The 26,280-nt window shown below is 37.9% G+C and overlaps 1 protein-coding gene across 3 annotated transcripts in view; it reads right to left on the bottom strand.

Annotated features, from left to right (window-relative positions):
- Window positions 1-26,280, bottom strand: part of HECTD2 (HECT domain E3 ubiquitin protein ligase 2) — a 99,266-nt gene that overhangs the window by 61,221 nt on the left and 11,765 nt on the right. For all 3 annotated transcript variants that reach the window (XM_063669983.1, XM_054435595.2, XM_054435596.2), the window contains exon 2: window positions 21,781-21,910. Coding sequence is in view for 2 of the 3 variants with exons in the window: in XM_054435595.2 (XP_054291570.1) it covers window positions 21,781-21,910 (130 nt within the window). In the remaining variant the exon portion in view is untranslated. The remainder of the gene's footprint in view (window positions 1-21,780; window positions 21,911-26,280) is intronic.

The following is a 26,280-nucleotide window of genomic DNA, read 5'->3' as shown; positions in this document are numbered from 1 at the left end:
CCATCAACCTGTCATCTACATTAAGTATTTCTCCTAATGCTATCCCTCCCCTAGCCCCAATCCACCGAAAGGCCCCAGTGTGTGATGTTCCCCTCCCCGTGTACCTGTGTTCTCATTGTTCAGCTCCCACTTATGAGTGAGAACATGTGGTGTTCGGTTTTCTGTTCCTGTGATAGTTTGCTGAGAATAATGCTTTCCAGCTTCGTCCATGTCCCTGCAAAGGACATGAACTCATCCTTCTTTATGGCTGCATAGTATTACATGGTGCATATGTGCCATACTTTCTTTATCCAGTCTATCATTGATGGGCATTTGGGTTGGTTCCCAGTCTTTGCTATTGAGAACAGTACTGTCATAAACATACATGTGCATGTGTCTTTATAGCAGAATGATTTATCATCCTTTGGGTGGTAAAGGGATAAAACCCAGTAATGGGATTGCTAAGTTAAATGGTATTTCTGGTTCTAGATTCTTGAGGAATCACCACACCATCTTCCACAATGGTTGAATTTACACTCCCACCAACAGTGTAAAAGCATTCCTATTTCTCTGCATCCTCTCCAGCATCTATTTCCTGACTTTTTACTGATCACCATTCTAACTGGCATGAGATGGTAACTCATTGTGGTTTGATTTGCATTTTTCTAATGACCAGTGATGATGAGCTTTTTTTCATATGTTTGTTGGCTGCATAAATGTCTTCTTTTGGGAAGTGTCTGTTCATATCCTTTGCCCACTTTTTGATGGGGTTGTTTTTTTCTTGTAAATCTGTTTAACTTCCTTGTAGATTCTGGATATTAGCCCTTTGTCAGATGGATAGATTGCAAACATTTTCTCTCATTCTGTAGGTTGCCTCTTCACTCTGATGATAGTTTCTTCTACTGTTTAGAAGCTCTTTAGTTTAATTAGATGCCATTTGTCAATTCTGGCTTTTATTGCCATTGTTTTTGGTGTTTTAGTCATGAAGTCTTTGCCCACGCCTATGTCCTGAATGGTATTACCTAGGTTTTCTTCTAGAGTTTTCATGGTATTAGGGTTTACATATAAGTTTTTAATCCATCTTGAGTTAATTTTTGTATGAGGTGTAAGGAAGGGGTCCAGTTTCAGTTTTCTGCATATGACTAGCCAGTTTCCCCAGCACCATTTATTAAATAGGGAATCCTTTCCCCATTGCTTGTTTTTATCAGGTTTGTCAAAGATCAGATTACTGTAGATTTGTGGCATTATTTCTGAGGTCTCTATGCTGTTCCTTTGGTTCCTTTGTTTTGGTACCAGTACTGTGCTGTTCTGGTTACTGTAGCCTTGTAGTTTGAAGTGAGGTAGCATGATACCTCCAGCTTTGTTCTTTTTGCTTAGGATTGTCTTGACTATATGGGCTCTTTTTCGGTTCCATATGAAATGTAAAGTAGTTTTTTCTAATTCTGTGAAGAAAGTCAGTGGTAGCTTGATGGGGATAGCATTGAATCTATAAAAAATTACTTTGGGCAGTGTGGCCATTTTCACGATATTGATTCTTCCTATCCATGAGCACGGAATGTTTTTCCATTTGTTTGTGTTCTTTCTTATTTCCTTGAGGAGTGATTTGTAGTTTTCCTTGAAGAGGTCCTTCACATCCTTTGTAAGTTGTATTGCTAGGTATTTTATTATCTTTGCAGCAATTGTGAATGGGGGTCACTCATGATTTGGCTCTCTGTTTGTCTATTATTTGTGTATAGGAATGCTTGTGATTTTTGCACATTGATTTTGTATCCTGAGACTTTGCTGTAGTTGCTTATCAGCTTAAGGAGATTTCTGGCGGAGAAGATGGAGTTTTCTAAATATACAATCATGTCATCTGCAAACATGATTTGACTTCCTCTCTTCCTATTTAAATGTCCTTTATTTCTCTCTCTTGCCTGATTGCCCTGGCCAAAATTTCCAATAATATGTTGAATAGGAGTAGTAAGAGAGGGCATCCTTGTCTTGTGTCAGTTCTTAAAGAGAATGCTTCCAGCTTTTACCCATTCAGTATGATATTGACTGTGGGTTTGTCATAAATAGCTCTTATTATTTTGAGAAACACTCCATCGATACCTAATTTATTGAGAGATTTTAGTACAAAAAGTGTTGAATTTTATCGAGGCCTTTTATACATCTATTGAGGTAATTGTTTTTTGTCATTGGTTCTGTTTAAATGGATTACATTTATTGATTTGTGTATGTTGAACCAGCCTTGCATTCCAGGGATGAAGCCAACTCGATCGTGGTGGATAAATTCTTTGATGTGGTAGATGAGCTTTTTGATGTGCTGCTACATTTGGTTTGCCAGTATTTTATTGAGGATTTTCACATCCATGTTCATCAGGGATATTGGCCTGAAATTTTCTTTTTTTGTTGTGTCTCTGCCAGGTTTTGGTATCAGGATGATGCTGACCTCATAAAATGAGTTAGGGAGGAGTTCCTCTTTTTCTATTGTTTAGAATAGTTTCAGAAGGAATGGTAACAGCTCCTCTTTGTACCTCTGGCAGAAGTCATCTGTGACTCTGTCTGGTCCTGGGGTTTTTTTGGTTGGTAGGCTATTAATTACTGCCTCCATTTCAGAACTTGTTATTGGTCTAATCAGAGATTCGACTTCTTCCTGGTTTAGTCTTGGGAGCATGTGTTTAGGGCTACAGTTAGCTCAGAGTGGTCAAGTTGAATTGAAATCTCCCAAGTGTAAGCCAGGTGCTTTATGTTAAGCTACTCTCTGGTTCGTCCAAGTGCACTTTCCAGTACACTTACCATGTTACGACTTGCCTCCAGGAATTTATCCATTTCTTCTAGACTTTCTAGTTTATTTGCGTAGAGGTGTTCGTAGTATTCTCTGACGGTAGTTTGTATTTCTGTGGGATCAGTGGTGATATCCCCTTTATCATTTTTTATTGTGTCTATTTGATTCTTCTCTTTTTTCTTCTCTATTAGTCTGGCTAGTGGTCTATCTAGTTTGTTAACCTTTACAAAAAACCAGCTCCTGGATTCATTGATTTTTTTGAAGTGTTTTTCATGTCTCCGTCTCCTTCAGTTCTGCTCTAATCTTAGTTATTTGTCTTCTGCTAGCTTTTGAATTTGTTTGCTCTTGCTTCCCTAGTTATTTTAATTATGATGTTAGGGTGTCGATCTTAGATCTTTCCCACTTTCTCCTGTGGGCATTTGGTGCTATAAATTTCCCTCTAAACACTGCTTTAGCTGTGTCCCAGAGATTCTGGTATGTTGTGTCTTTGTTCTCATTGGTTTCAAATAACTTATTTATTTCTGCCTTAATTTCGTTAGGTACCCAGTAGTCATTCAGGAGCAGGTTGTTCAGTTTCCATGTAGTTGTGCGAGTTTCTGAATCCTGAGTTCTAATTTGATTGCACTGTGGTCTGAGAGACTGTTTATTATGATTTCCATTGTTTTGCACTTGCTGAGGAGTGTCTTACTTCCAATTATGTGGTCAATTTTCGAATAAGTGCAATGTGGTGCTGAGAAGAATTTACATTCTTTTGATTTGGGGTGGAGAGTTCTGTAGATGTCTATTAGGTCTGCTTGGTCCAGAGTTGAGTTCAAGTCCTGAATATCCTTGTTAATTTTCTGCCTTGTTGATCTAATATTGACAGTGTGATGTTAAAGTCTCCCACTATCATTGTGTGGGAGTCTAAGTCTCTTTGTAGGTCTCTAAGAACTGCTTTATGAATCTGGGTACTCCTGTATTGGGTGCATATATATTTAGGACAGTTAGTTCTTCTTGTTGCATTGATCCCTTTACCATTATGTCATGCCCTTCTTTGCCTTTTTGGATCTTTGTTGGTTTAAAGTCTGTTTCATCAGAGACTAGGATTGCAACCCTTGCTTTTTTTTTGCTTTCCATTTGTGTGGGAAATATTTCTCCATCCTTTTATTTTAGCCTATGTGTGTCTTTGCACATGAGATGAGTCTCCTGAATACAGCACACCAGTGGGTCTTGACTCTTTATCCAATTTGCTGGTCTGTGTCTTTCAATTGGGGCATTTAGCCCATTTACATTTAAGGTTAATATTCTTATGTGTGAATTTGAGCGTGTCATTATGATGCTAGCTGTTTATTTTGCCCATTGGTTGATGCAGTTTCTTCATAGTGTCAATGGTCTTTACAATTTGGTATGTTTTTGCAGTGGCTGGTACCGGTTTTCCTTTCCATATTTAGTGCTTCCTTCAGGAGCTCTTGTAAGGCAGGCCTGGTGGTGATAGAATCTCTCAGCATTTGCTTGTCTGTAAAGGATTTTATTTGTCCTTTGCTTAGGAAGCTTAGTTTGGCTGGATATGAAATTCTGGGCTGAAAATTCTTTTCTTTAAGAATGATAAATATTGGCCCCCACTGTCTTCTGGCTTGTAGGGTTTCTGCAGAGAGATATGCTCTTAGTCTGATGGGCTTCCCTTTGGGGGTAACCTGACCTTTCTCTCTGGCTGCCCTTAACATTTTTTGCTTCATTTCAACCTTGGTGAACCTGACAATTATGTGTCTTGGGGTTGCTCTTCTCAAGGAGTATCTTTGTGGTGTTCTCTGTATTTCCTGAATTTGAATGTTGGCCTGTCTTGCTTAGGTTTGTGGAATTCTCCTGGATAATATCCTGAAGGGTGTTTTCCAACTTGGTTCCATTCTCCCCGTCACTTTCAGATACACCAAAAAAACATAGGTTTGGTCTCTTCACATAGTCCCACATTTCTTGGAGGCTTTGTTCGTTCCTTTTCATTCTTTTTTCTCTAAGCTTGTCTTCACGCTTTATTTCATTATGTTGATCTTCAATCTCTGATATCCTTTCTTCTGCTTGATCGATTCAGCTATTGATACTTGTGTATGCTTCATGAAGTTCTCATGCTGTTTTTCAGGTCCATCAGGTCATTTATGTTCTTCTCTAAACTCGTTATTTTGGTTAGCAATTCCTCTAACCTTTTATCAAGGTTCTCAGCTTCCTTGCATTGGGTTAGAACATGCTCCTTTAGCCCGGAAGAGTTTCTTATTACCCACCTTCTGAAGCCTACTTCTGTCAATTCGTCAAACTCATTCTCCATCCAGTTTGGTTCCCTTGCTGGTGAAGAGTTGTGATCCTTTGGAGGGAAAGAGGCGTTCTGGTTTTTGGAATTTTCAGCCTTTTTGCGCTGGTTTTTCTTCATCTTCGTGGATTTATCTATGTTTGGTCTTTGATGCTGGTGACCTCTGGATGGGGTTTTTGTGTGGACATCCTTTTTGTTGATGCTGATGCTATTCCTTTCTGTTTGTTAGTTTTCCTTCTAACAGTTAGGGCCCTCTGCTGCAGGTCTGCTGGAGTTTGCTGGAGGTCCACTCCAGACCGTGTTTGCCTGGGTATGGCACAGCAGAGGCTGCAGAACAGCAAAGGTTGCTGCCTGTTCCTTCCTCTGGAAGCTTTGTCCCAGAGGGGCACCTGCCAGATGCCAGCTGGAGCTCTCCTGTATGTGGTGTTGGTCAACCCCTGCTGGGAGGTATCTCCCAGTCAGGACACATGGGTGTCAGGGACCCACTTGAGGAGGCAGTCTGTCCCTTAGCAGAGCTTGAGCGCTGTGCTGGGAGATTCGCCCCTCTCCTCAGAGCTGGCAGGCAGGAACGCTTAAGTCTGCTGAAGCTGCGCAAACAGTTGCCCCTTCCTCCAGGAAGAATTTGTATTTCTATATGTTCCCAGGTGATGCTGATGTTGCTAGTCTGCACAAAATACTATGAAACACTCTTCCGTGGTTTTAAATGAGAGAACAATGGTGCTGATGACACAGAAGAGTTTATTAAATCTACTTCAGTGTTATAATTTTATATCCTTTATTAAATACGGAAACATCCAATGTCTAGTAATTTCTACTGCAAACATTAATTGGACAGAGGTTCAATTTATAAACAAGTAAAATTAGGTATCTCCACAAATGGCTTCTTATAGATTATATTTGGCAATCTGTATTAAAGGGAAAGAAAAGGGCATCTCAGCAGAAAATAAATAAATGATAGTCATCTCCTCTCTTCAACACCAGTCTTATTACTATTATCTTTTGTGGCTCCTATAGAGTTTTTCTTCCTCTTTACCAGGCTTACTTACCCTTTCTTATCCCTTCCCACACACTTTTTCCCAACCTGGCTATAAACACCTACAATTAAATACAAACAGATTCATTCAAATATAAATTAACCTATTCACACACAGAGCATATATACACAGTTTTATATCCACTCATTTTATTAATACCATGCTGAGGTGGAAGAGTGAAATTTGCATTAGTAAAAGAACTGGATTTTGGCAGAGCCTGAGAGTGGAGAGATTCTTACATAAGAGAAATAGTAATGCCAAGGCCAAGAGGATTATAGGGTAAGTTTGGAAACCAGAAGCCCAGATGGGATGTATTTTTAGTTGAAAAGGTAACTTAAACTGAAGAGTCATGCAGAATGTTAACACACTATGTTAATGGAACTTGAATTAGAAAGAAAGGCAGAATCCTTTGCTCAGATTAGTGAATGAAAACCAAACTACAGGATGTGACATTCAGCTATTAAGAAAAGAAAAATAACAGACTGCAGCTGTTCTCAAGTCCCTGAATATCAAGGCATTGTTTCCAGAGACAGGCTTTCTGCCTGTTCTCACAGACGGTTATTAAAATATAATTCAAAAAGAGAAAATCAATAACTATGGTGATGAGGGATTAATTAGATCTCAAACTGACATTATAAATAGAGGCAAATCTTTGTTCTATCATACGCAACTTTTTCTGCAATACAGAATATCATAATACAGTGAAAAAAGCCAAAATATATTTATCAGTGAAAATCTATCATTTAGGGTTCATTCAGCGAATTTATGAACACAGTGCTGAACTGATAAGCAGTAATTGTTTTCCCTTTCTTTTAATATACTGTTGCCAATTTTAGTTGGTTGCTTAGAAACATTAAGTAAAACACTAGAAGCCAATGTAAGAAGAATAAGGGCTGTGGTAGGGGTTGGCAGTATATTCAAAAATGTGAAGATCAGAATATAACTGTGTGTAAGCGTGTGAGATTATCAGCCAAATTTTGCTAGCTCACTGTTTTCACAGACGTCACAACTCTCGTTGGAAACTTGGAAAATGCAGCTTTCTACAACTACACCCGAGAAAACAAAGACTGACATTGTGAATTGTCCGCATGATTAGGGGATTGATAACTGTTCCTGGCTAGCCAGCACAGATGGCAACAGCAGCATTGGAGGTAAAGGAGAGTCTTTATGAAGATTGGAGGTTCAGTAGGAAGAACCTGGGCTTCCCTTCCTTATCCCTCTGCTGCTAGAGAGGAAATAGTGATATAAAAAAGTTTGCTGCTGGTTACACGCTCCTGCAAAATGCTGTGCCTTGAGTTTCGTTATAAATAATTTTTAATTAAATAAGTAATAAGTAACGGAAAAGCAGTCTTAGAAGTATGGGACTGGATCATATTGCTGGCTGGGTTGTGAAATTTTTAACTTTAGATAAGCAATTAAAGTCCCTGGGCCTTAGTTTAGACATTATACAATGAAAGAAGAGGGAGTGGCTGGCAAGTCAGCCTAATAGGAACAGCTCCAGTCTGCAGCTCCCAGTGAGATCAACGCAGAAGGCAGGTGATTTCTGCATTTCCAACTGACGTACCCAGCTCATCTCACTGGGACTGGTTAGACAGTGGGTGCAGACTGTGGGGGGCAAGCCGAAGCAGGGTGAGGCATCGCCACATCTGGGAAGCACAAGGGATCAGAGAACTCCCTCCCCTAGCTAAGGGAAGGCGTGAGAGACTGTGCCCTGAGGAACGGTGCACTCTGGCCCAGATACTACACTTTTTCCATGGTCTTCACAACCTACAGACAAGGAGATTCTCTTGGGTGCCTATGCCACCAGGGCCCTGGGATTCAAACACAAAACTGGGTGGCCATTTGAGCAGACACCGAACTTGCTGCAGGAATTTTTTTTTTTTATACCCCAGTGGCACCTAGAACACCAGAGACACAGAACCATTCACTCCTCTGGAAAGGGGGCTGAAGCCAGGGAGTCAAGTGGTCTAGCTCAGCAGATCCCACCCATACAGAGCCCAAAAAGCTAAGATCCAATGGCTTGAAATTCTTGCTGCCAGCACAGCAGTCTGAAGATGACCTGAGACACCAGAGCTTAGTGGGGGGAGGGGTGTCCACCATTATTGAGTCTTGAGTAGGCAGTTTTCCCCTCACAGTGTAAACAAAGCCTCCGGGAAGTTAAAACTAGGCAGAGCCAACCTCAGCTCAGCAAAGCCACTGTAGCCAAACTGCCTGTCTAGATTCCTCCCCTCTGGGAAGGGGCATCCCTGAAAGAAAAGCAGCAACCCCAATCAGGGGCTTATACATCAAACTCCCATCTCCCTGGGACAGAGCATCCGGGGAAAGAGGTGGCTGTGGGCACAGCTGCAGCAGACTTAAGCGTTCCTGCCTGCCAGCTCTGAGGAGAGGGGCGAATCTCCCAGCACAGCGCTCAAGCTCTGCTAAGGGACAGACTGCCTCCTCAAGTGGGTCCCTGACACCCATGTGTCCTGACTGGGAGATACCTCCCAGCAGGGGTTGACCAACACCACATACAGGAGAGCTCCAGCTGGCATCTGGCAGGTGCCCCTCTGGGACAAAGCTTCCAGAGGAAGGAACAGGCAGCAACCTTTGCTGTTCTGCAGCCTCTGCTGTGCCATACCCAGGCAAACACGGTCTGGAGTGGACCTCCAGCAAACTCCAGCAGACCTGCAGCAGAGGGCCCTAACTGTTAGAAGGAAAACTAACAAACAGAAAGGAATAGCATCAGCATCAACAAAAAGGATGTCCACACAAAAACCCCATCCAGAGGTCACCAGCATCAAAGACCAAACATAGATAAATCCACGAAGATGAAGAAAAACCAGCGCAAAAAGGCTGAAAATTCCAAAAACCAGAACGCCTCTTTCCCTCCAAAGGATCACAACTCTTCACCAGCAAGGGAACCAAACTGGATGGAGAATGAGTTTGACGAATTGACAGAAGTAGGCTTCAGAAGGTGGGTAATAAGAAACTCTTCCGGGCTAAAGGAGCATGTTCTAACCCAATGCAAGGAAGCTGAGAACCTTGATAAAAGGTTAGAGGAATTGCTAACCAAAATAACGAGTTTAGAGAAGAACATAAATGACCTGATGGACCTGAAAAACAGCATGAGAACTTCATGAAGCATACACAAGTATCAATAGCTGAATCGATCAAGCAGAAGAAAGGATATCAGAGATTGAAGATCAACATAATGAAATAAAGCGTGAAGACAAGCTTAGAGAAAAAAGAATGAAAAGGAACGAACAAAGCCTCCAAGAAATGTGGGACTATGTGAAGAGACCAAACCTATGTTTTTTTGGTGTATCTGAAAGTGACGGGGAGAATGGAACCAAGTTGGAAAACACCCTTCAGGATATTATCCAGGAGAATTCCACAAACCTAAGCAAGACAGGCCAACATTCAAATTCAGGAAATACAGAGAACACCACAAAGATACTCCTTGAGAAGAGCAACCCCAAGACACATAATTGTCAGGTTCACCAAGGTTGAAATGAAGCAAAAAATGTTAAGGGCAGCCAGAGAGAAAGGTCAGGTTACCCCCAAAGGGAAGCCCATCAGACTAAGAGCATATCTCTCTGCAGAAACCCTACAAGCCAGAAGACAGTGGGGGCCAATATTTATCATTCTTAAAGAAAAGAATTTTCAGCCCAGAATTTCATATCCAGCCAAACTAAGCTTCCTAAGCAAAGGACAAATAAAATCCTTTACAGACAAGCAAATGCTGAGAGATTCTATCACCACCAGGCCTGCCTTACAAGAGCTCCTGAAGGAAGCACTAAATATGGAAAGGAAAACCGGTACCAGCCACTGCAAAAACATACCAAATTGTAAAGACCATTGACACTATGAAGAAACTGCATCAACCAATGGGCAAAATAAACAGCTAGCATCATAATGACACGCTCAAATTCACACATAAGAATATTAACCTTAAATGTAAATGGGCTAAATGCCCCAATTGAAAGACACAGACCAGCAAATTGGATAAAGAGTCAAGACCCACTGGTGTGCTGTATTCAGGAGACCCATCTCATGTGCAAAGACACACATAGGCTAAAATAAAAGGATGGAGAAATATTTCCCACACAAATGGAAAGCAAAAAAAAAGCAAGGGTTGCAATCCTAGTCTCTGATGAAACAGACTTTAAACCAACAAAGATCCAAAAAGGCAAAGAAGGGCATGACATAATGGTAAAGGGATCAATGCAACAAGAAGAACTAACTGTCCTAAATATATATGCACCCAATACAGGAGTACCCAGATTCATAAAGCAGTTCTTAGAGACCTACAAAGAGACTTAGACTCCCACACAATGATAGTGGGAGACTTTAACATCACACTGTCAATATTAGATCAACAAGGCAGAAAATTAACAAGGATATTCAGGACTTGAACTCAACTCTGGACCAAGCAGACCTAATAGACATCTACAGAACTCTCCACCCCAAATCAAAAGAATGTAAATTCTTCTCAGCACCACATTGCACTTATTCGAAAATTGACCACATAATTGGAAGTAAGACACTCCTCAGCAAGTGCAAAACAATGGAAATCATAATAAACAGTCTCTCAGACCACAGTGCAATCAAATTAGAACTCAGGATTCAGAAACTCGCACAACTACATGGAAACTGAACAACCTGCTCCTGAATGACTACTGGGTACCTAACGAAATTAAGGCAGAAATAAATAAGTTATTTGAAACCAATGAGAACAAAGACACAACATACCAGAATCTCTGGGACACAGCTAAAGCAGTGTTTAGAGGGAAATTTATAGCACCAAATGCCCACAGGAGAAAGTGGGAAAGATCTAAGATCGACACCCTAACATCATAATTAAAATAACTAGGGAAGCAAGAGCAAACAAATTCAAAAGCTAGCAGAAGACAAATAACTAAGATTAGAGCAGAACTGAAGGAGACGGAGATATGAAAAACACTTCAAAAAAATCAATGAATCCAGGAGCTGGTTTTTTGTAAAGGTTAACAAACTAGATAGACCACTAGCCAGACTAATAGAGAAGAAAAGAGAGAAGAATCAAATAGACACAATAAAAAATGATAAAGGGGATATCACCACTGATCCCACAGAAATACAAACTACCGTCAGAGAATACTACGAACACCTCTACGCAAATAAACTAGAAAGTCTAGAAGAAATGGATAAATTCCTGGACACATACACACTCCCAAGACTAAACCAGGAAGAAGTCGAACTCTGAATAGACCAAGTTCTGAAATGGAGGCAGTAATTAATAGCCTACCAACCAAAAAAACCCCAGGACCAGACAGATTGACAGGTGAATTCTACCAGAGGTATAAAGAGGAGCTGTTACCATTCCTTTTGAAACTATTCTAAACAATAGAAAAAGAGGAACTCCTCCCTAACTCACTTTATGAGGTCAGCATCATCCTGATACCAAAACCTGGCAGAGACACAACAAAAAAAGAAAATTTCAGGCCAATATCCCTGATGAACATGGATGTGAAAATCCTCAATAAAATACTGGCAAACCAAATGTAGCAGCACATCAAAAAGCTTATCCACCACAATCAAGTTGGCTTCATCCCTGGAATGCAGGGCTAGTTCAACACACACAAGTCAATAAACGTAACCCATCACTTAAAAAGAACCGATGACAAAAACCACACAATTTTCTCAATACACATTCAAAAGGACTTCAATAAAATTCAACACCCCATTCATGCTAAAAACTCTGAATAAACTAGGTACTGATGGAATGTTTCTCTTAATAAGAGCTATTTATGAGAAAGCCACAGCTAATATCATACTGAATGGGCAAAAGCTGGAAGCATTCCCTTTTAAAACTGACACAAGACAAGGATGCCCTCTCTCGCTACTCCTATTCAACATATTATTGGAAATTTTGGCCAGGGCAGTCAGGCAAGAGAAAGAAAGGGCATTTAAATAGGAAGAGAGGAAGTCAAATTGTCTCTGTTTGCGGAGGACAGGATTATATATTTGGAAAACCCCATCATCTCAGCCCAGAATCTCCTTAAGCTGATATGCAACTTCAGCAAAGTCTTAGGATACAAAATCAATGTGCAAAAATCACAAGCATTCCTATACACCAAAAATAGAGAGCCAAATCATGAGTGAACTCCCATTCATAACTGCTATAAAGAGAATACAATACGTAGCAATACGACTTACAAAGGATGTGAAGGATCTCTTCAAGGAGAACTACAAATCACTGCTCAAGTAAAGGAGACAGGACACAAAGGGAAAAACATTCCATCCTCATGGATAGGAAGAATCAATATTGTGAAAATGGCCATACTGCCCAAAGTAATTTATAGATTCAATGCTATCCCCATCAAGCTACCATTGACTTTCTTCACAGAATTAGAAAAAACTACTTTACATTTCACGTGGAACCAAAAAGAGCCTGTATAGCCAAGACAATCCTAAGCAAAAAGAACAAAGTTGGAGACATCACGCTACCTGACCGCAAACTACACTACTAGGCTACAGTAACCAAAACAGCATGATACTGGTACCAAAACAGATATATATATAGACCAATGGAACAGGATAGAGGCCTCAGAAATAATGCCACACATCTACAATAATCTGATCTTTGACAAATGTGACAAAAAAAAGCAATGGGGAAAGGATTCCCTATTTAATAAATGGTGCTGGGAAAACTGGCTAGCCATATGCAGAAAACTGAAACTAGACTCCTTCCTTACACCTCATACAAAAATAAACTGAAGATGAATTAAAGACTTAAACATAAAACCTAAAACCATAAAAACCCTAGAAGAAAACCTAGGCAATACCATTCAGGACACAGGCATGGGCAAAAACTTGATGACTAAAACATCAAAAGCAATAGTAACAAAAGCTAAAATTGACAAATGGCATCTAATTAAACTAAACAGCTCCTGCACAGCAAAAGAAACTATCATCAGAGTGAAGAGACAATCTACAGAATGGAGAAAATGTTTTCAATCTATCTATCTGACAAAGGGCTAATATCCACAATCTACAAGGAACTTAAACACATTTGCAAGAAAAATCAACCTACCCCATCAAAAAGTGGGCAAAGGATATGAACAGACACTTCTCAAAAGAAGACATTTATGTAGCCAACAAACATGAAAAAAAGCTCATCATCACTGGTCATTAGAGAAATGCAAATCAAAACCACAATGAGATACCATCTCATGCCAGTTAGAATGGTGATGAGTAAAAAGTGTCAGGAAACAACAAATGCTGGAGAAGATATGGAGAAATAGGAACACTTTTACAGTGTTGGTGGGAGCGTAAATTAGTTCAACCATTGTGGAAGACAGTGTGGCGATTCCTCAAGGATCTAGAACCAGAAATACTATTTGACCCAGCAATCCCATTAATGGGTATATACCCAAAGGAAGATAAATCATTCTACTATAAAGACACACACACACATATGTTTATTACAGCACTGTTCGCAATAGCAAAGACTGGGAACCAACCCAAATGCCCATCAATGATGGACTGGATAAAGAAAATATGGCACATATGCACCATGGAATACTATGCAGCCATGAAGAGGGATGAGTTCATGTCCTTTGCAGGGACATGGATGAAGCTGGAAACCATCATTTTCAGCAAACTAACACAGGAATAGAAAACCAAACACTGCATGTTCTCACTCATAAGTGGGAGTTGAACAATGAGAACACATGGACACAGGAAGGGGAATATCACACACCAGGACCTGTCAGTGAGTGGGGGACTAGGGAAGGGATAGCATTAGGAGAAATACGTAATGTAGCTGACGGGTTGATGGGTGCAGGAAACCACCATCGCACATGTATACCTACGAAACAAACTTGCACGTCCTGCACATGTATCCCAGAACTTAAAGAAAAAAAAAAAAAAAGATGGCTTAAGTCAGTTGTTGCTAAGGTTTCAAAAAAGAACTTCAAGGTCTGCCTCAGGGGAATGGTGCTGAATGAATAGGTTTACTCACAGCAACTCCGCTTCATATAATTATGCTCTAATAAATTGTTTTTTTAAAAAAAGTGTTTTGTCACAATCAAAAACAAGAACAAAAATAAGTTTAAAAACCACTAGTTTATATCATTTCTTAGATCACTTTCGTCTCTACAACTATTCAAGAACAAAATGGAAAAGATTCATAAACCTACCAAAAAGTTTTAAAATTCTCTAATAGTGTGACCTAGATAACGGCCTGTAATAGAGAAATTCAGGAAGTATGGAAACTTACAATGTATATGTCATCTATTATAAAAAACTGATTTTTAATTATGAATTTCTACCTTAAATACGGTATAAGAAAATATCTGAAAACAACAACAACAAAAAACAAAACAACAACAACAAAAAAGAGAACAACCATCCAACCAAACTTGTCTTCTTTTTCTGGATCTACATTATGTCTATAAATTATTTTATACTCCCACCAACAAAGGATGGAGTCTAATTCTCCTCCCTTTGAATATAAGCCAGCCTTAATGACTCCTTGCTAATCAACAAAAGTGGCAGAAGTGAAGCTGCATGAGTAGGCTATTAAAAGGCAATAACATTTGTGCTTGGCTCTCTCTTTCGAGATGTTTGTCTTTGGAATTCTGTCACCATGCTGTGAGGATGCCAAGAGCCACCTGAAAAAGGCCATATGTAGGTGTTTCATCTAAGGTCCAAGCCTACAACCAGCATCAATCATCAGGCATGGAAGTGAGCAAGCCTTCAGGTAATTCCAGCTCTCAGTATTCAAAGCCCCCTCAGCTAATGCTCAGGAGAACCAAGATGAGCCGTCCCCACTGATCCCCACACAAATTACATGTTTGTGAATGAAATAAACATTGCTGGTATTTTAAGCCACTAAGTTTAGGGGAGGTTTATTATTATATATTCAATAGATACTGGAACATGTATAAACAGAAATCACGTAATCTCTCAGAATCTCATACTCCTTATCTGTTAAAGAAACAAATGGAGGTTTTTCGGGTTAAGATGTCAGACTGAGCATATTTTAATTCCTCCCGAAATTCCACTTTAACTACAGTAAAAGGTTCTGTTGTTGTTTTAAAGATATAAGTCTATAAGGACAAACAGAACAGGTGAAATAGCCATACCTCAAAGGTAAAAAACTAGGAAGCAGAGATATCAGTGAAAATTGGTTTAGTAGACCTGAGACAGCTAAATACCAAGCCCCAATAAGGAAATCACAAAGTAACTGATTTATACTGCAGAATTCTTAAAGAGCACAGAATCAGGAACTGGGAATATAAGGGGGAAGGCAAAAATAGGAACTATGGTAAAAACTGAATAAAAAGTTAGCTCCCTAGATCTCTTCCTTGCCACTACATGACTATCCCTCCTCCATCCCTACTCAAGCAGAAGTCTGGAAATTCCTATCATTTGGAGAGGGTAAAAAAGAGGTGCTTTGGACTAGGGAATGCCAGACACAGATGAGGTTATAAAAACTATACCAAGACATAGTGGCAGTAAACGACTAATTACTGAATACTAAGTGATTGACCAATCAAGAGAGACACCCAATCTCCTTCTCCCCACAAACAGAATACTTACCCTGCCCCTCCCTCAGACAGAAGACTGGAAGACACTTACGTCGGGAATCTGATTAGGCCAAGAAGAAATAACTAAAGATACGGACATCAGGGTTCCTCAATCAACAGGCCACCCAAATTGCCTCATAATAAAGCTTATGGTCAACAAATCTTATTTATGCCTCACCTTCCAATCATCCATCTTGGTTCCCTCATTAACTATGAGCAGAAAATCAAAGACTACCAAACTTCTGATGACAGCCTCCAATATGGAGGACAGAGACCAAAACAGACAGACAAAAGCAACGTGGAAGAATCAGACACCATGCAGGGACAAGAAAAAAAATTTTAAACTTATTACTAGCTTTCTCAGAGAAATAAAAGATAGTACAACCATGAAATAAAAGGGTACTATAAAAAAGAAAGATTCAGAGGAGAAAAAATTCTTCACAATTAAAGGCATAATAGCAGAAGTAAGATACTCAATAGAAGAGTTTTGAGAATATTCCCTAAATCATAAAGCAAGAGAAGAGAAATACAAGTAAAAAAGAAAATTAGGAGTCCAGAAAGTCTGGCTTTTGAATAACAGGAGATCCAGAAAGAAAGGATAGAAAAAACAGAGGAGAGAAAATCATCAACAAAATAATTCAAGAAAATTTTCTGGAATTTAAGGACATGAAGCTGCTAGACCGAGTATATAGCACAAGGGATGAATACAAACCCCACACCAAGGCACAACACTGTGCAATTTCAAAACTTCCAAGATAAGAGATGGCTCAACAAGCTTCCAGAGAGACAGAGACAGAGGTAGAGAGACATTTGATTCAAAGGAACAGGAATCACAGCGGCCTGAGGTGGGAGCTGCACTCCATACAGACTGGAACTGAGTGGCCTGAAATTTAGCAATGTTGATACTTGTCATCACCAAGACCCTGACTGCCTTTGTACTCTTTTTTAACTGAAGACAGAATGTACAGGTGAGCCTACTTCTTATTACTGGCTTGCCAGCAGGGTCATGAAGTCCCTGCTCTCCTCTTTCTCTGCTGACTCAGCTGAGGACACTCAGGTCACCTCACAGATTGAACCTATAGTACTCTTGACAGTTGGAGGAGTCTTTCTGACAGACATCTAATAGTCTCAACTGCAGCTCTGCCACATGTCCGAAGAGGTGTCCTTTGTTTCTCAGGACTCAGTCATACAGAGGGAATTATAAAAAAGGGAACAATAGTTAACCTCTGGACAGAAGGGTAGAGCAAAGTGATTGGGGTGGGTTCCCTGGGGCTTTTATAGTGCCAGTAGTGGTGCTCTTGAGTGCTGAGTTCTTGGGTTTTATTATTAAAATGTATAGAAATGTTGATTGTAGTCTTCTGCATGTATAACACATTTTGGATTTTTAAAGTGTGTGCCATCAGTTGCTAAGAGTAATGTTCCTGCCCCATGATACCTTCCTCCACAACTAAACTGCTCATCTACATACATTGTCATAACATGTACTGAACTTCCTAAGACATAGAATTAAATACTTTTTAAATGATTTCATCCATATCTTTACAACTTCATAAGGTAGCTTCTTTATTACCCAGTTTTACAGATGAGAAAATAAGCACAGAGACGTTAAATAAATTTTCTAGGATTGTACAGTTTGTATGTTACGGAGCCAGAATTCAAACCCAGCCTGAGAAGCTACAAAACTCATGTTATTCCCACTATTGAACAATGCCAAACCTTATACTATGTATAAAAACAAATAATAAAATGGAAAACTAAATTCACATGGGTGTAGGAGCCACTAAACTATAAGATGTCCCAAAAAAAGAAGAACAAAAAAAATTCAACAAGCATCAAGCAAAATCAATATAGTGGAAAATTAACCATTTAAATAATAAAACTTAGGTGTAAAATGGCACTTTACAAGTCAACATGCCCAATTTCCTCATTCTATAAATGTTTTGACAAAATAAAAGAGAGGGCTAAGTTATCTGTTTAAGGTCACATTGGTAGTTACAGGTAGTAGTTGAGTCAAAGACTCAGTTCTTTTATTTTTTATTTATTTTATTTATTTATTTATTATTATTATACTTCAGGTTTTAGGGTACACGTGCGCAATGTGCAGGTTAGTTACATATGTATACATGTGCCATGCTGGTGCACTGCACCCACTAACTCGTCATCTAGCATTAGGTATATCTCCCAATGCTATCCCTCCCCCCTCCCCCCACCCCACAACAGTCCCCAGAGTGTGATGATCCCCTTCCTGTGTCCATGTGTTCTCACTGTTCAATTCCCACAAAGACTCAGTTCTTAACTGACAATGTGTGAGTACCAGCCAGGTAATAATAAATGAGCTACAAGTTGAAGGATCCCTGTATCAGTTTAGTACTTTGGTACTGCTTATGACTGCTTCAGTAGTGGCAGGCAGCTGAAACAAGGAAAGACCAGAATGGATTAGTCATAACAAGTGGTTTTTACATCATTGTCTATAGGATGACTTTTCTGAACATTTGGCAAAAAATAAAATTGAAGGTGGGAGAGAGAAAGGAAGAAAGACAGGAAAAAAAAAGTCTGACTCACAGGACTTTAACCATCAGAGCCAAATAAAGCAAATACATTCATTAGATTTTAGAGATGTACTTTTTACTAAGTTCAACGATGTGTGTTTGTAAAACTGTAACAAAAGCAAGGGTGAAATGTTCTTTTATGAGCCTAGTTATAGAAATATTTGAAAGTCCCCTCTCTATAAAGTTATCTTTAGTGAAACAGATGTCTTAATCTGGACATATCTTACAGAATTTATTACAGCCTTGAGATAGGTTTGACATCCCAACAGGGTAAACATGCCAGAAACCCAGAAAAAGTGCCTCCCATTCATTACCTCATTCAGTAAATTATTAACTAAGTATAGACTACATGCACCACAAATGCTAGGTCCTGGAAACAAACAGATGGATTCAAACTCAAGGAGACTGTACATGCATTTACTCCTGGGCCCAACAACCCCACATCTAGAAATATCCTATAGATAAACCTGCAGATGAACAAAACAACATATGTATAGAGTCATTCATTGTGGCACTGTCTGCAATAACAAAATAATGAACACAAATCATTTATTTTAATAGGGATCTGAATAAATAAATCCAGTTTACTTACTCCAATACAAATGTACATCCAATACAATGAAATACATTTGTAAAAAATAATAAGGAAGTTTTCTATGTACTGATACAGAAAGATATCTAGAATACATGAACTGGACAAAAAGCAAGGTTCTGGACAATGCATACACAGTTATCCACCAAAGGTGGAAAATGATAATATTTATTTATATTTGCTTGCGTTTGCCTAAAAAACCACAGGAAAGAATACAAGAGATAACAGAAAAGAGAGTGAAGGTGAGATGTCTGAAACATATTTATTTTTATAGTTTTGATTTTTGAAACACATAGATGTGTTACCTATTCAATAAAAAGTTATCTTAATATAAAAAAGAAAAAATAACTCTTCCCATAGGAACAGTTAAGAAAAGTCAAATCCAAGTTACCCACTCTGACCTAGGGAAAGATCTTAGAGATTTAGTCTAAAATCAGTTCATTCTTTAAGGAAACCTGAGATGGAGTTATTTGGGCCTTGAAAATACCTCTTCTAAGGTAGGAATCCTTATGTGGCAAGTCCTTTGCTTTCCGCAAATAGCAAGCCCTGTGCTAGGTTTCTTCTAACACCTGCCCCTCAAGTTGCTCTTAGAGAAAATGTGAAACTCTGGAGTACTTGACCTGTGAAGATCACAGGACTCACACACAGATCCAATCGCAACTTCAGCTGAAGACCACTTGTTCTTCCCTGGCTATTTCAGAGTGACAAAGATCACAGTATGCTTTTCTCCAGGGTGTGTAAAAACCACACAATTCATTATGTCATATCAAGGTTCTACTAAACTCATGAAATGGGCTGAGCTGGCTATGAGCTTGCTCTCAAGGTAAATGTCAGAGTTCATAGCTACTCTTTTCTGAACTACCTAGGCTGAAAAGATATTTTTAAAAGTTTGGGGAAGAATTGCTTCATTTCTTTTAAAGATATTCTGTGCTGCTTAAAAATGTTTCAGTTAAGTGTGAAAGGGGCATCATAACTTTAGAAAGGAAGACACAAGAGAGTAAGGGAGTAGTGCTAACCTCCTCTCCTCTATCATTTATCATCCAGGTTGTTTCTCTGAAGAGATATCATCACTAGCAGAGCTGTTACAGTAGGTAAAACTCCTACACTTCTCACATATTTTTAAAAGGACAGCCAATCTGACAGGCATGCCTAGTCATGTGATCCACAGGGAGGAAAGGCATTCCTCAGCTGTTAGGTGAACCCACGCTGGGTTTTTGCAGTTTCCCTAGTATCACTTGAAGATCAGACGGGGAAACAAGCTGTTAGAGAATACCCAGCATAGGTCCTGCTACCAGAGAAGACGGAGGAAAATTATAATAACTGCCAAGAATGAGGCATCTTTGAAAAAACAATCTTATTGGCAAGTAAGAGAGGCTTCCCAAAACATCAAGGAACTATAAACATGTTTACATTTGGAAGATGTAGTCTAACTTTCTATTCAATAAAAGAATTACTCTGCAGTGCCCCTAACAAATAAACTCCATGCCACACCTGAATTCAGGTGGCATCCAGATAGAACAGCTAGGAAAATTCAGTACCAGGAGTTCTAATAAGATAAAGGAAGTCTGCTAAAAGGTCTACTCATCTAGAGTCAGAGTCATTTATGCAAATACCCCAAGTTCAAGTTGGGTTAAGTCCAGATTCCACAAGACTGGCACAGATGAGAGGGAAGCAGACATTGATGGAAGCTCAAATAAGTGGACCATATTGAGAGTCAATATGGCCAATCAAAAACTTGTAGGCATACGAGTTGGCAAACTGACTTCAGAGATCAAGCTATTAGTACAGAAATAATGGAGTAGATAGAAATCAGAGTGTGAACTCAAAGGTGCCTCCTTAGGGCAATATTGGCATGATGGAGGGGTGTGTGTGTGTGTGTGTATGCAAATAAAAGAAAGAAGTTATCAAAGGCAAATGTTCAAAAATGAAGCAATATAAATACTAACCTATAAGAATGTAGAATAGGTCTAGCACTGGCTTAGAGTGTCAAAACAGAAAATCTTTGTGCAAGAATAATTTATACCACATGCAGCTTAGGGACACGGGTGATTTAGCAGAAACTATGTCCTTAAATATTTCTAGGTTTGTTTTGTTTGGTTAGGGTGTGAGGGGCATTTAAACCTTTGAAGGTTTGTTTTGTCTTGTTACAAAGTGAGGGCACTTAGAAGCATTTAAGTAATGTACATTTCCCGTGATAAAACAATATAGAGTTACATAAGAAACATTAATAATATATACACAATTCTACCTCCCTGAGGAAACCATTAACAGATTGGTAAGCACCCTTCTATGCTCAAAGTACAAAAGGATTCCCTGCACTTAAAAACGTTGGATTCATATTCTACCTATAATGATGTAACTTACTTTTTTCATTTTACAATGTATTGTGGGCATTTCTCCTAGTCACTTTAGATACATATCATATTCTTCTTAATAGAAGCATAGTATTTGCAGTATAGATTAACATAATTTAGTTAACTTAGATTGCTTCCAATATCACTACTATAATGTACATTTTTTCCATTTATCTTTTTACCTATGTTATATCTTTATAATATCTATAAGCTTTTCCATTCAAACTACCTTTTGGTCTTTAGATAACAGTTTTATAGCTTTATCCAAATAGATTTTACACATTTCCTTTTAGGTTTATTTTTACGTATTTCATATATTTTCCATAAAGTCTTCTAATTGATTATTGCTCAAATATGGGATATCCATTACATATTTGTATACATACATTTATATAATATAGAAAATATATATGTATATTATTTTATTTATAATGTAGCCACCTCTTTAATCAAATTTGCTTATTATTCACGAGTTTTGTATTTCATTCTCTTACTCTAGGTAACATTCACCTAAAAATAAAGATTTTGCTGCTTCTGGTAAATACATATACAGCTTCTTTTTGTTGTATTAACTAGACCTATCAGAACAATGCTGAATAATTAATGTCTACTTTTTAAATAATTTAATAATATACTTTTAGCCAAAATATATTCAAAAATTATTTACCATTCTTGATGTTAGGGAAAACAAGATGTGCAGGTGAACTTCTGTTTTCAGCGGCTTCTTTCTTCGGGCTAACAGCTGAAATAAAACTGCTGAAAGTGGAAATTTGGCCTTTGGCTCCTCTGTCCAAACCCTAAAAACAGAAAAGTTAACACTGCAGTATACTTCCTACTACCTATAAATTATTTTATTTAAAATAAATAAATAAATAAATAAATAAATAAATAATTTTATTGCAAAAATCACAAACATTTATAAGAGATTTTAATTTGATGATGAGTAGATAACAGATAAAAATTTATATAAATTTGACTTACCTTTTCTAGGACTTAACTGTCTCATATATAAAACAGCCTTATTATCTATCCACTTACAAATTGAGAAGTTTGGAAATGGGAATAACAACAGTACCTATCTTATAGAGTTATTGTAAGATTTAACAGAGATAATGCATATAATTAGCATTGTTCCTTGCACATTATACACCCTCCATTAATGTTAACTACTATTTTAACTGTGTATTTAAATAATACTATTTTTGTGACCTCCATAAATATTATTTTTAATAAATAGGATGCATGTGATACCTTACAGGCTGATTCACTGAAGGCTATCCTCTCATTTGATGCAACTTTACAAGTTCAGGTAAAAAGATAACCCTTTAGAGTTTATGTTTTTCTAAGCACTGTGATTGGGCATAGCAGGATTTTTTTTTAGAAGTAGTGCTAAGCACTTGGGATCCTTAGGCACAGGTAATAGCAATCTTCTAAAACATGGAATCTATCCATTATCACATCTTTCACAAAATAACAACTATAAAATTCATAGTACTTATTTAATTAATCAGTATTTTATAATTATACAAAAAATCTTCACACATACTTTGAAGCGCAAGATTAAACTATAGAGCTGCCTCAGGGCTTATTCTCAGCTCTCTGGGATCTTTTTATACTATGTTCCAATTTCCAGATGCTTAAGAGAATACAGTAGTTAACTTCTTTAACATCCACTTTTTAATTCTAAAGGTAACGTCTTCACTTTCACAGTAGAGGAAGAGTTTCTTTTTCATCTCCTCCTTCTTAATTCACCAGACTGCTGTTTACCTTTTCAGAATTCACTCATATAATATAGCAGAAGCATTTATGCTCACTAAGTTCCCCATTCTCTTACAGTTAGGTAGAGCCATCTGATTCATTCTAACAGTCCACAAGTGGAAATAACGTCTATCATTTCTGAGTCAGAAAGTACTAATGCATTTAAGACTGGGGCAAAACTCTAGCTCTTCTCTCTTTTCCTCGACTGTGGCAACCATCCAGGCTGAGTTGACATGTTAGAGCATCTGTTAGCTTGTGTTCTTGAGTGACTATGTGAAACACAGCCAATCCTGACCAATGTTAGACTATACCATTAGCAATAATAAATCTTAATAGTTTTCAAACACTGAAACTTGGGGCTAATTTGTAACTGCAGAATAGCCTATCATAACTTGTTTCTGAAGCTTTTTCCAGTGTTCACCATTTCTATAAAACCAATAATTCTTATTTATTCTTATAATTTATTTACATTGTTCCACTAAAATTATAATCATTCTAATGTTGGCCCTTCATGCTGGACTAGAAGTTCATTGCAGAGCTTGTCATACAGTGAATCTTGTGTATAGGTGCTACACTTTAAATTTACTTTTTAAAGAAATTAACATAAAAGAGCCCAAAGAGAATAAATTTCAGACACTATACACATAGAATTAAAAAGTCTCTGGAATTAAGAGACTTTTAGAAATTAGTTAATTCCTTCATTTCACAGAAAGGAAAGTGGAACTGTCTGAGACTCACCTAAAGTGACCTAACAAGCAACGGAGATGTAATGGACACTAAATGGGAACCTGAGGGACACTTCCATGAGTAAAGTGAAAACACATATGCATTTTTTTGGTGTAACATTTTTGCCTGTTCATAGATTTTACTGTAATTTGTTTTTGCTTGGTCCTTGATTCTTGGCCAGATTTCAGCTCAGTAATGTCTAGGTTAATATTTCTGTGTTAGGAAACAAGTCATTTGTTGAGTACTTGTCATATACCTACTACTACAGTATCTACTTTAATACATTATAACATTCCGATATGTATTTACACCCCATTTTATAGATGGGAAAATTGAATTTCCATGCCCATGTTCACAGAGCTGATAAATGGGAAGCCAGGATTCAAACTCCAGTTTGAATGACCATGAAATCTGTATTCTTAACACCTATATTACAGTCTCCCACTATAGCAGCTGTCACTAATTAAGGGCTTAGCATGTGATAGTAGGTGTGTTGAACACATCAGCCTATTTTCACAACAACCCTTTGTGGCTGATGTAATCTCTACTTCTATAGATGTATGTTGAGTTAAATTTAATCGCTTTAGGAGCAATTCACCTAACCAGAGAATATTACATAAGCAGAACAACTAAGTGTACTTTAGGGAAACTTCTGATGTCCTAAGCCATCTAGGAAAGACTAACATTTTCTTTTCTTGCCCCTTCCTTCACCTCTTCTTAATAAAAGAGGTCTCAAAGAACATTGCTTTGTTCACTTGTGGGATCTCCAAACAATAAAAATTAAGAATTCAATTAACAGTTATTCAACAACTATCAGTTCTAATGTCTAGTGGATTTACAGTCTCAAAGATAAGAGAGAAAATTGAAAAGAGAGGTAAGACAGTGATACACAATACCTTTCCATAAAATAGTCAGTAAATTATGTAATTTGCATAATATTGGTAAATTAAAGCAATTTGTTCAAGTACACAAAACTAGTGTGTTGATTAGGAAAATGAAATATAAACAGGTTACATATTTGAAAAAGTAAATCATTCTTTATTATATACATTAGGATGCTTAAATAAGAATTTTATTAATGACTGGGGCTAAGTTTGCTTATTTGTATATTTTGTTCTGTCAGAAAATCTTAATAATAGTGTGAACAAATGCCAAATTGGACACACAAATTTGACGGTTATAAGAAAATAACCAATTTGTAAAATAAGGTTAGCCATGCTTGTATAATAAATGGTCCCTCAGCAACAGACCTTCGTTAACTTAGCTGTAAATAGCTACAATAATTTAACACATAGAGGGCATTTTTTCATTGACAACTGTCATGAATGTTATCTAAGACTAAGCAACAGTAGGATTTAGGGAGCAGTGTAGTTGGAATATAGAAACAGAAAGGGAGAATGGTCCAGCAAGATATGACTGAGAAGGTAGGTAGTGGCCATATTATGAGGCCTTCAGGCCACAGAGTATAGATTCTATACTGAACAGAGATAGAGAAAAATCATTGAGGACTTCTAAGCAAGAAATGACATGATCATATCTGTATTTTAGAAAAAAATCACTATGGTAGCAGTCTAGGGAATAGAATAAAGGGCAGAAATACTGGAAGCTAAACCAGGCCTACTGGAAGAAATGAAATTTGAATAGAGATAGTAATAATAGGGAATGAAGAGGAATGACAGCCTGGGCCAAGAAATGACCAAATTGTTAACAGCTATTTCAGGTGTAAGTCTGAAGCATAATGAGAATGAACAAACCCTCCTATAAATTATAAAGTAAATGAAATAAACAATGTAAAATGCTTTCTTCAAATTTCAGAAGAATAGGCATATTTTGACACCTCACTGTATAGAAGAGGGCATCTTTGAAGTAAATTCTAGACTGGGTTTTATCAACATGATTTGTGAGTAACTAGAAAAGGAACCAATGCTCACTAGGCAAAAGTATGCTTCGCATGACGAAATAATGAATTTTTGTAACAGGGTTATTGTAATATAGCAACAGAAAACCTATAACAAGCTTGTCCAACCCACAGCCCCCAGGGTGCATGTAGCCCAGGATGGCTTTGAATGCAGCCCAACACAAATTCATAAACTTTCTTAAAACATTATAAATTTTTTTTGTGATTTTTTTTTTTTTTTTTTTTTTTTTTAGCTCATCAGCCATAGTTTGTTAGTGTATTTTATGTGTGACACAAGACAATTCTTCCAATGTGGCCCAGGGAAGCCAAAAGATTGGACACACCTGATAATATAAGGACAGAACTGTGGGAAATATTGGCATATATGATGTGAGCTGGCAAAAGAGATTAAGAATGAATGACCAAAGAAATCCAGAAGAAAGTGATGTGTTAAAAATAAGGGAGGATAAAGTTTCAAGAAAAAAAAAAAGGTCAATAATGTTAAATAATGAAGAGTGGTTAGGTCTAAAATGTGCCTAACTGAAATGGGCAACTATGAAATCTTGAGGACAGCTGAGATAACAGATTTAGGGTAATGGTGGTGGCAGGGACTACACAAAATAAACTGACAAACGAATGGGAAGTTAGAAAATGAAAGCAATGAGCAAGGATGACTCAGAAGCTTTACTGAAGGGGAAAAAAGCCTGAGGGGGGAAGAATGTAAAGGTTTGAGGGAAGATCTACTATGCACATTACCATGGCTGCCATCTAATGTTCCCTTCTATT

Source organism: Pongo pygmaeus, chromosome 8 (assembly GCF_028885625.2).
Source record: "Pongo pygmaeus isolate AG05252 chromosome 8, NHGRI_mPonPyg2-v2.0_pri, whole genome shotgun sequence".
Taxonomy (NCBI): Eukaryota; Metazoa; Chordata; class Mammalia; order Primates; family Hominidae; genus Pongo; species Pongo pygmaeus.
Note: the sequence above shows the minus strand (reverse complement) of the source record. Positions and strands in the feature narration are given on the sequence as shown.